General features: G+C 40.9%; 1 protein-coding gene across 2 annotated transcripts; it reads left to right on the top strand.

Annotated features, from left to right (window-relative positions):
* The first annotated feature begins 5,904 nt into the window (after positions 1–5,904).
* Positions 5,905–10,741, top strand: nudt19 (nudix (nucleoside diphosphate linked moiety X)-type motif 19). Of its 2 annotated transcripts, XM_038701646.1 has the most exons (4): positions 5,905–6,764; positions 6,973–7,044; positions 8,712–8,919; positions 9,558–10,741. In XM_038701646.1, exons 1-4 carry the CDS (start codon positions 5,997–5,999, stop codon positions 9,764–9,766), a joined length of 1,257 nt encoding a protein of 418 aa, XP_038557574.1. In that variant the 5' UTR covers positions 5,905–5,996; the 3' UTR covers positions 9,767–10,741. The 2 variants fall into 2 exon arrangements, with proteins under 2 accessions (XP_038557574.1, XP_038557575.1); XM_038701647.1 differs by lacking the exon at positions 6,973–7,044 and having other exon boundaries at positions 5,906–6,764.

Here is a 10,741-nt window from a genome sequence, read left to right as displayed (position 1 = left end):
AAAACCTGTGGCTCCTTGTGACTGAGCACACTCCTCCAGTGGGAGGTTCCCGGTTCTGATTGGACATCTTGGACAGCCCTGGACGAAAGGGAGGTGGGTAACGTGTGCCCACCATAGTTCAGTTTACCTGCTTGTAAAAAAACATGGAATTTTCATCTCGTTTTTTCTTTAGATTTGAGTGTTTGAACTATATTATATGTTTTTGATGTATAATTATATATTTGTGTGTGTCATTTCAACAAACTATAAAATATACATTGTCTGACTGAAACAGTAATTTATAATAAGAATAAAGTGAGAATATGACTGCAGCTTTTACTTAGCTGTTGTGGCAAGTTGCAGTAACAAGAGCATGTGAGAATGCCATTACACATTTTATAATTACATAATTATTAATTGTATTTTGAGACAAATCTCTGTCGCTCTGTCCGACGATCCCATGAAGATGCTGCAAGGACTCACAAAGTTAGGTGCGACTAGTCCAATACAAGACATTTCAGCTGTGTATTGTTCTATTGGGTTTTTCTCTGAATTTTATTCACACTGTCGACACTTTTGGAGAAAGTTTCAAATTTCAACAGAAATCTCTGAATCACTTCCTCCTCTCTGACCTTACCTAGCCTGACTTCCTTCACAATGCTTCTTTGATAAGGATATGTGACACCCCTGCATGTGTGTATGTGTGTGTTTGTGTGTTACATTCCCTTTCTACTCTGCAGATCCTTCTCCTCTCTTTTCTCCAAAGGTCTCTCTCTGTCAGAGAACTTGCATAATCTGTAATGTTCTCCATTCTGTTTATTTTTTTGAGACCATTGGACACCATTATATCCTTTGAAATGAGAAATGGTTGAGCTAAATATGAGAAGAAAAAAGGTATACACTGAAGTGTGCAGATCTGTAGTTTATTTACTAGCACATATATGGCTTTTGAGTACAAACTGCTATGTGACTGCAAGGCATGCTTTAAGTTTCTTAACATGTAAAAACAAAAGTAGGAGCAACTTCAATAATTCAGCCTTTGATGGATGTGCAGGGTGTAGTATGATAACATTCTCAGTGATAAACAAAAATTACAATATATATGTTCTGTATAATAACAGTACACTATTTATTTACACTATTTATAATACTGTAAAAGTGAATACAATGCGAGTCTAATAGGAGCATTAGGATTCAATTTCTGTGTTTGATCTCAAAGATGACATCCTCAACAAAATTATATAGGACATATACAAATAGTCAAATGACAACAATCTCGACGTTTTACTGTCTAATCCACCATTGATTTGTAACACTGACTTCCTCTGGTGGCTGCAGCTTCCGAGGCGCTGCAAAACAATGGACATATTTTTATGAAGCCTGTAAGAGAATTTGAGCAGTTGCCGCAAACACAGTTGCCACAGACAGACAGCCTTGCCTGCACATGGTAATCTGCTAACACAAGAACACATTGGCATATGAACTCAGTAACCCTGAGACCAAGAACTTCTGACCAATAACAGAGTGGAAGTTTTCAGGCACGTTCACTGGGGCTTAGGATCTGACTAAAGGCATTTACGGCAACAAATTCATTCTTGGGGAGCCTGTGTACTTTCAGTGTGCTGCATTTTCAAGGAATATTTCCTCCCTCAGTTAGTTGAAACTGAGGGAGGAAATATTCCTTGAAAATTAGAACATAGTTTGTCAGATAGAGTGTATTTATTCACTTTATTGTGACATTCCAGGTTAACAGATTTGTAGACTGTATCTGTGTATGAAACATATTCAGAACCTTTTAACACAGAGACTATTTGCCATCACTGAAATGTCCAACATACATAATGCTGAAGTGAGAGTTTGAGTTAAAATGTGTAAAATTTTAATTAGTTACAGCAACAGAGTTTGGATTGGATTACATTTACTCATTTAATGACGCTTTTATCCAAAGCGACTTACAATAGCTATACATGTCAGCCTCTGGAGCAACTAGAGGTTAAGAGTCTTGCTCAGGGACATCCAACGGTGGATGTCTCACAGTGGGAATCGAACCCAGGTCTCCCACACCAATGGTTCATCATTACATACATCATTGATTACATCATGCAAAATGACAAACTTCAAATGATTTAAACTTTAAAGGACATCTTATGAACATGTAATAAAAAATATTTGATGATAAAGAATAAAAAAGGCATCATGTCCACATTAATACATATTTTATTGTAAATAGGCCAAACATCCACTAATGTGTAGAATGCCATATATGGCAGCCATTTTGAACAAGAATGCTTGCCACACATCAGTTTGAGGTGGAGTGTGAAACACAGAGCCCAATTTACTGGGAGATGATTAGTTGACCAGATGAAGAGAGTCAGGTTGGGAAGCACCGCCTCACTTCACGGGGGCATTGGGATTATTTAATTAATTTGATTATTTCTTATATTCTTATATTTTTACATGATCACTTCTTCTGCAAGTACTGCTGAGGGCATGATTGTCTTTATGATAGATTTAGACGATTTAGAGTGTTAAATGAAAAATTGAATTGATTTTGTCCACAGCAAAATTTACACCGAAATGATTATGGGGAAACATTTCAGACAGAAACAAATCAAATGAATAATGTATTTGTTTTTTTCATTGCATTTTGGTACTTCCCAATGCTGACATGATGTCAGTCTATATGAGCAAGTGGTGGTGGGGGTGGTGGGGTGTTGTTGAGGGGCGGGGGTGATATAGTCTACCATACTAAGAGCTGTAAGCAGCGACCCGCAAGAAGTAATGTGCAAAAGAGAAAAAAAGGAACCAGGAGTTAAACAGATGTATTGATCAATGTCATTCAATTTTCTGTTAAATCAATAGCTGTTGGGATTTCTTGGCTTCCTGATTCATCCAACATGTTGTTCAAAACATACCAATTATTAGATTTGGAATATATTGAGTTAAAATAAATGAAAATGCACCAGTTCCATGAAATAGCCTGCACACTGAAAGAAAGCTAGACGAATTAAAGAGAGGCTCTTTAGGGGTCAGCTGCATCTCTGAAGCTATTGCTGTCGGCAATTTACTGGCCTTACAGTTAAAAAATTTTCCTGCATAATTTCTTTTCCAACCGCAAATAAACACTAAAGAGGAAGAAGCAGTCTCTCTGCAGCTCTGTAGGTCAATAGTATGAAGCTGCAGTGCTGGAGGCTGCAGTTTCAGGACCCTAGTTCTTTTGCGACGGCGCCATCTAGTGGAGTGGTGGTGGTAATAAACAGCAACACGAAGGAGATTAACCCTGTCTGCTAGCACGTAGGCTGTGAGGCTGGCAGTATAAAAGTAAACAAGAGTCCTGGAATTCAAGGATGTAGGAGCAACTTTGAATATGGGGGGGACGCAGAAGGGCTAGGGGGGTTCGGGTGCATACCCCCCTGATTTTTATTTTAAAGTACTTAAATGCTCATTTCTAATGACTTTTGAAAACAGAATGTACGTATTAGTGTGGCTCAAAGAGGGTATTTGCAGTGACAGAAGATGGAGAACAGACTGGAGAGGGGAGATTATGAAAACTCGGTGCAGTTTAATATAACTTGAACAAAACCGACTACATACAATAAAAACCATGGAACAGCTGCTAGTTAATGTAGCTAGCCACAGTACAATTGTATTCAGTTATCCTGATGTTACACCTGTGAGCTGTCTGTGATATTTCCTGTGTCGCACTTGGCCCTGAGTCTCCCTGCAACAAATAGTTGTGAACACAGAACTGTCTTCAATGCAAACTCTGAAGACATGGCAATGGCCTAACAAAATCTTTTAAATATTAGAATATACAGTATGTCTAGTAGATATCCATACAACTTACAAGCTCATCCTCCTTGGTTATTTCTACTCCTACTCCTGTGACCTCTGACCTCTTCCTCTTAAAATACTGCAGGATGCTCATCTCTATGTAACAATTTTGACTACTTTTAAATAGTTTATGGACATGTAGCAGAGACACATGTACACCTCAGGACAGGGTTTTAAGGTCAAGGACAAAGGCAAACAAATGGCCCAGGAGTTTGTCCCTGGTCAGCCCACCCTCCTGACAAAGCATTTGTCGGGGCCTCTGGGACTTTAGAGACCTTTATGCAAGTTCAGTACATAACTAAATGAGCCTTTAAAATACAATTTCAAAACTCCTCTCTAACTCTCCTAAAGTGCTGCTATTGACCTCATCTCTGCTGTCTGTCATGTTCACCATGTCAGCACTATTGGTGCTACTCAAAATCTTTACTGAAGAAAAAGTCCAATTACTCCCATAAAAATTCAATCAAGTAAAAGAAAAGAATTACAAACCTACTCAAGTAAAAGTAATATATATTAATAATATATTTAATCTGCTGTTCATCAGGTTAGAAACAGCTGAGCAACATGGTTATTTCTAGGGAATGCAAATTGCTGTGCTTGTTGATTAATTTAACTATTTCTGTTTAATACAATTATTTACCTTTTTAATTTCCATGAACTTATTCATAAGATCACTTTAAAATATCAGCTTGCTTCCTAGCCACTGTTGTTGCCTGTATATTTTATTATGAACATGCAGTCAACCAAACCACTTGGTTTGCAGTAGTACAAGTAGCCAAAATAATCTGATTATTCCTAAAGCAACTAAATAATCTTTACAACGTCAAGAATGATTGTGGCAGTAACACGGAGCAGCTCGTTGTTGAAGCAGGTAAACCTGCATACAGAGGAACCTGAGCGTCATGCGTAAAGCCCAACAGGACTGTTTTATCCACCATATTTTCTCTCTCGGTGCATCTAAAAAATGATTGCTTCCTGAATAAATAACAGTTAGTAGCTGAAAAATTTGTTTCACCGGCGACATTTTGTTTAATGGACTCATCGCTATAAAACAAACTGTAACCAATGTGAACGAAACAGTCAGTCAAAATAAAGCGATGCTCTTTTCAACAACAGGATACTGTTAATGTATCAGAATCAATCCGGTGATCATCTGTCTTAGATGTTACAGTGTGAAGTCTACCTTTGCTCTGCATTGAGTGAATACGCTTTAACTGCGCCGTTAATGGAAAGTGAAAGTATTTTTTACCGGCTTGATAAAGAGCGATGCAGGCTCCTTTCCAACACGGCCAGCAGTGCCATGGTGTGCGCTCACTGGATTTCAGTCGTATTTGTAGAACAATAAAGCCTTAAAATGAAAAGACACTTGCCTGATTTTCTAAATGTTTGCATCTGTGACTGTGACAAGCACCCGACGGCAGGGCTCTTCTGCGTAACTGCGCGCACACAGCCTGGTGACAGCTCATTGTGGTTAATGTAGCCTGATGCATATTAGGCCTACAGACTGATTAAATTATGAAGGTATCAATCAAAATGTAGCGCAATTAAAAGTAGATTACTGGCCTAAAGAAAATTCTAGAGTAAAGAGTAAAAGTACAGTTTTAAAAAAGGATCATGAAAATGTGCCAATGACTTTGTTTATTTTATTTATTCATTTTGCAACTTTTCGTTACTTGTAACAAGTCTAACTACCCACCCTGCTGCAGGCCTCTTTTTCTCCCTTGAGTTTTCAGCACCACCTTTGTGTGGTGTCTGACTTTTTCTAGAGGCCTAACTTTAGGCTACATGTTTTTTGTCAGCTTTTCAACCGTTTAATCATGTTTGATACAGAGTGTGTGATTGATTGACTAGTCACTCAAACCGCACCGGCTATAAGCGAACTCCGAAATCACCTGAAAAAAGTGAGGGGGACTAAACATCGATTTTGAAATGTGGGGGGGGGGGACATGTCTCCTAAGCGTATTCTGGAATTGCAGTTCCGGCCCTAGGATTGCGGTCCTGAACCTGCAGCCTCCGGTACTGCAGCTACATGCTACTCCTGTAGGTGGCGATAGCAGCTCGTGGCAGATGTGCTCTTGTCATTCCTCAATTACGTCACTTCCACCCAAACAAATGCAGCTGGGCAGCGAGGGACCGTGACTTTCAGAAGCGTGGAGTGAAAATAACGAAAGCTCGCTGGCAGTATGAACGCGGCTCTGAAGCACTGGAAGGAGGCGGCAACTCTTATTTTAGCCGCGGGCCAGAGGCTCGGCACGCACACTGTACCGTCAAGGACACCGCTGGGCAGCAGCCTTGGACGGTCACACCTGCCCCACAAGTCCTGCTTTGATTACGACGTTTTACTGCTTAAACGAAGCAGTAAAAGTGGATTCATGCCCAATGCGTACGTGTTTCCCGGCGGCACGGTGGACTCCTCGGACTTTTCCAGTGAATGGCTGGACATTTTCAAATCTTTCAGGAACTCGCCCAATTTTGGTTTGAGTAGTGTCAAACAGCCTGCGGAGACTAGACCTCCAATCTTCGCCACAGACCGACTAAAACTGGGCTCTCCTATCCCGGGGGAGGTCGCCTTCCGCATCACCGCCTTGAGGGAGACGTTTGAGGAGTCCGGTGTGCTCCTGGTCGTGTCTAAACTGGAGGAGAGAAGTTTGTTAAAGAGCATAGAGGACAGGTGTGCCACTGATCAAGTGCTGCATTACAAAGTTAACGAGCTGTGCAGTAGTGAACTCGCAAAGTGGAGGGCTCTGGTAAACCAAAACCCCTCCAACTTCGTCAGGATGTGCAGGGAGTTGGAGGTGTTGCCTAACATCTGGGCTTTACATGAGTGGGGCAACTGGCTGACTCCCACAGCCCGATACGGTGTGACGAGGTTTGACACAGTTTTCTTCATCTGCTGCCTGCAGGAGATCCCACACACACTTCAAGACGAGAAGGAAATCGTGCGCTTTCAGGTGATGACTTTATAATATGAATACATTTATATCAAGTCATGTTCATACAATAGGGGAAATAAAAAAAATGTATTCCAAAGAATAAAATGAGTGAAAGTGTACAGGCTATAATAAAAAATGCAATCATTAAAGCTGAAACAAAATGTTGATTAATCAGTCAGCAGAAAATGAATCATAACTATTCTAATGATGTCATTTCTTTTTCTAGCATGTGCTCAACAGTCTCTGGTCCCAGCATCAGTTGTGTGGATTTTCTGCTCTCTGGCAGTCTTGTGTGATAGTGAGACAGCATAAATCCTTTTTTGGCATACATAAATGGAATGGTGGTATGGGTTTAGGAATGCACACAGTGTTTCCATTACATAGATTGTCCACTAGAGAGCACTGACAATGCAATAAAACATTTTATTCAGTATGCATCTAGGGCAGGGCGATATGGTCATAAATGTTATCACCTTAAAAAATGTCTCATCAGTCGATCTCGATGACATTATTTCTATCAAGTTGAAAGGCTGATTTTTGCTCCGGGGTGAAAGTTGAAGAAACCAGATGGTTTTAAATATTCTTTATGGTCCGAACAAACACTGGATGCCAAAAAGTGGATCACTTCACAAATCTCAGGAAGAACATTCAGAACAATTATGACAAAATTGTTTTTCAACAAATATGCATGAGTAAAATTTTTTCAGTCTCTTTTCCTACAAAATACCTCTGGAGCAACTAGGGGTTAAGTGTCTTGCTCAGGGACACAATGGTGGATGTTTCACAGTGGGAATTGAACCCAGGTCTCCCACACCAAAGGCAAGCATCGTATCTATGCACCATCACCACCCTTATAACATAAAGATGTCACTTTGGACTACAAGAAATTGTGCTGGCATTTTTCTATCATTTTCTGAACCAAACAATAGATAATTTATCAATGGATTGACATAATTGTCAGATTAATCAATTATGAATATATTTTTTTAGTTGCAGTAGTAATCCTAATAATTGATTAAAACTGCTCAGAAGATCATTGGTAACCATCTGCCAAGCATCAGTGATATCTGTGAGATGAGGTGCCTATGCAGAGGCCAAAGGAAACAAAAGGACAGTACCCACCCTGCCACAGCATGTTCACCCTGCTGCCTTCTGGGAAGAGATATAGAAGTTTCTGCTGCCATACAACCAGACTGCAGAGCAGCTTTTTCCCCCAAGTTATCAGACTCTTAAACTCTAATTCATCCTCAGCACTGCTCCACTGAATATAGTTTATTTCTGTTTACCATTTTTATAATTGATGCAGTATTAATGTATATGGTCTTCTATGTAGCAGAATGGAGTTACAAAACTCAATTTCATTATATAACCTGTTATATTGTGACAAATGTACCTACCTACCTATACAATTGACCCTTCGCTAAGCAACGCCCCGAACATGCGGGTGGCCAATCGCAGCGCAGTATAGGACTCGCTCTAACTGAAGTCTGCCACTTTCATGGCCGCGCTCCATTGACTCTAATGTAAAACAAGTTGTTTTCAAGCTTTCTTTTGCAGTATTTTTCCAAGATATGGTCAAACACTGTTCCTGCCAAGTGTTGTAATAAACAGTGGCAGCGCCGTGATAAAAGGCTGTCAGGTCCGACAGCTTGTCGGACTTAGCAACAGTCACTAAGGGGGGCGTGGCTTAGTGAAGGGTCAATTGAGGAGACTCAAAAGCAGTTGTTCTGCTCTGGTTACCAGCTGTCTAGTGGTAAGAGGACAGATTAGACTGAGACAGCTGGTGTTACAGCTTATGCTAGGGAATAATAGTTCAAAACATAATTCAGCAAGTCCTTGAAATGAGACTGATAATGAGTTTCCAAAATTACTCAGTCTTGCTCCATGATTATCAAACTATGATGAATCGTAATGTGAAACACACTTGTACAGTTGTTAAACACTACCTCTCGCTGTGTGTTTCAGTGGTCCACCCCCCCAGAGGTCCTACAGAGCTACCAGGAACGGAAGTTGTGGATCGCCTCCCCACAGCTCTACGAGCTCAGCCGCATGTGCCGCTTCCCTTTGCTGAATGACCTCCACAATTTCTCCAGCCAGCGTGCCACAGAGGGCTGCGAACAGTGGCTGCCTGTTATTGTCTTAAAAGACGAACACTACATTTCACTGCTGCCAGGTGCTGATTGCCTATTTCATGTAATCCACATCCAAATGAGTGTTGAAACATAGCAAATGGATGTTTGGCTGCACTAAATGATATTATACTGCTGGTATGGTTGCACTTAATTATGTATTTAGTGCAGCTTTATAAGATGGCTCATGAATGTGAAGCAACATTCTATATGAGGGGGCTGAAACCTACACACACTCTACACTTTCTACAATGTCAGTCACCGCTTTTAATACAGGTTGCACATTGAAGGCAAACATGACTGGCCTTACCAATGTAGTATTGGTACAAATTCTCAATTCATTCGACTTTCTTGAATCTATGGAACACAGTAGTCTTTCTATTTAATTATTTTTTGCAAAGAAATAGCAGTAGGCTACTCTACATTATGTAAGCATTGTTCCTGGCTCCAGAAAGCCCAGCTAACTGATTAATGAATTTTTTATCTTGCATTTTTATGTTGTGGTTGGGTTCAGGGTCCTGGCCGTCTCAGTCATGTATCTTTAATTAAGCTAAGCTTCTTCTTCCCTTTGTTCTTTTCTGCTGTTACCCACTACTTTACGAAGATAATGTTGGTGATTACTGTGAAATGGTAACATGAATTCTTATGATAGATTAACCATTTGTTTGTCTACTCTTTCCAGGTGACAAACTGTACCCTTCAGGAGAGGCTGAGGGGGATTCGAGCACCGACACTCAGCTGGAGGATCCTCAGGATGATTCTGGACTGAACCGCATTGTGATCTCAGATCCATACACTGCAACTCTACAGGTCACCATCACGCCCAAGTACAATCATCTGCTCCCTGTTGTAGAGCAAGCCTTCCCACATGACTCAGAAAGCAAGCCTTGACTTTGAGCCTACACGTTGTACGAGCCCTAAAACTGCTCTGCAATGCATATAATTTTTGTACCATTATTATTTAAAGCAGCGGTCTGAAGCACTGCTTATGGAAATATCAAATGGGCCTTTTTCACAGCAGATATTTTGACTTGTCATGGTAGGAAAAGCACAGGTGTTACTAATAACACTTAAAATGGCTCTGTTCTATTCATGTGACATAGGAAGGAGGCAGACACGTGTGGTGACTACTCGCAGAGCTAGTTAGTGAACTGTTGTAGCTGGCAAGCTAACCGCCAGTCAATCACAATACCTTCCGGAGGGTATCTCCATTGTCTCTCTCCTTTTTTGCGTTCTCCAGTAACTTAAATAAAAATGTGCAAGATGAAGAGGGAACATTAAGCTCTCTGCTGCTACGAGCCAGCTAACAGGACAGGAAATTCAGTTTAGTCAAAAGATGTATTTGTATCATTGACTCCTGTCTCAAAACTACTACAATTCCTCCATTTTTGTCTCTCTGGCGTTTCCTCCCCACAAAGGTCAGCACAACCCAGACATCTTGCTATACTGTAAAAGTTCACCAGTGTTGAACTCTACGTGGACCTCGCACAGATTAATTTTGCGTGTGTGTGTGTGTGTGTGTGTGTGTGTGTGTGTGTGTGTGTGTGTGTGTGTGTGTGTGTGTGTGTGTGTGTGTGTGTGTGTGTGTGTGTGCGTGCGCGCGCGTGCGTGCGCGTGCGTGCGTGCGTGCGTGCGTGCGCGTGCGTGCGTGCGTGCGCCCGCCCTCCCAGTAGGAGTGCATATGTCAGTGGTGGATGCACTGTAGGACTTCCACCCTTTCTCCTTTGGGTTTCTTCCCTGCTCACAGAGGTGTCCTTCATGGCAAATTGATAACTCATAAGAAATGATCTCTGTCATAGGTTGTACCCTGTGTCTGCCATTTATAAATTCATTTATTATTAAATGGATCAATTTATTCATTATTAA

This window comes from Micropterus salmoides, unplaced genomic scaffold (assembly GCF_014851395.1).
Source record: "Micropterus salmoides isolate LMB-PRFRI ecotype aquatic unplaced genomic scaffold, ASM1485139v1 Ms_hic_scaffold_6, whole genome shotgun sequence".
NCBI lineage: Eukaryota > Metazoa > Chordata > Actinopteri > Centrarchiformes > Centrarchidae > Micropterus > Micropterus salmoides.
The sequence above is the reverse complement of the archived record's forward strand: the minus strand, read 5'-3'. Positions and strand labels throughout refer to the sequence as shown.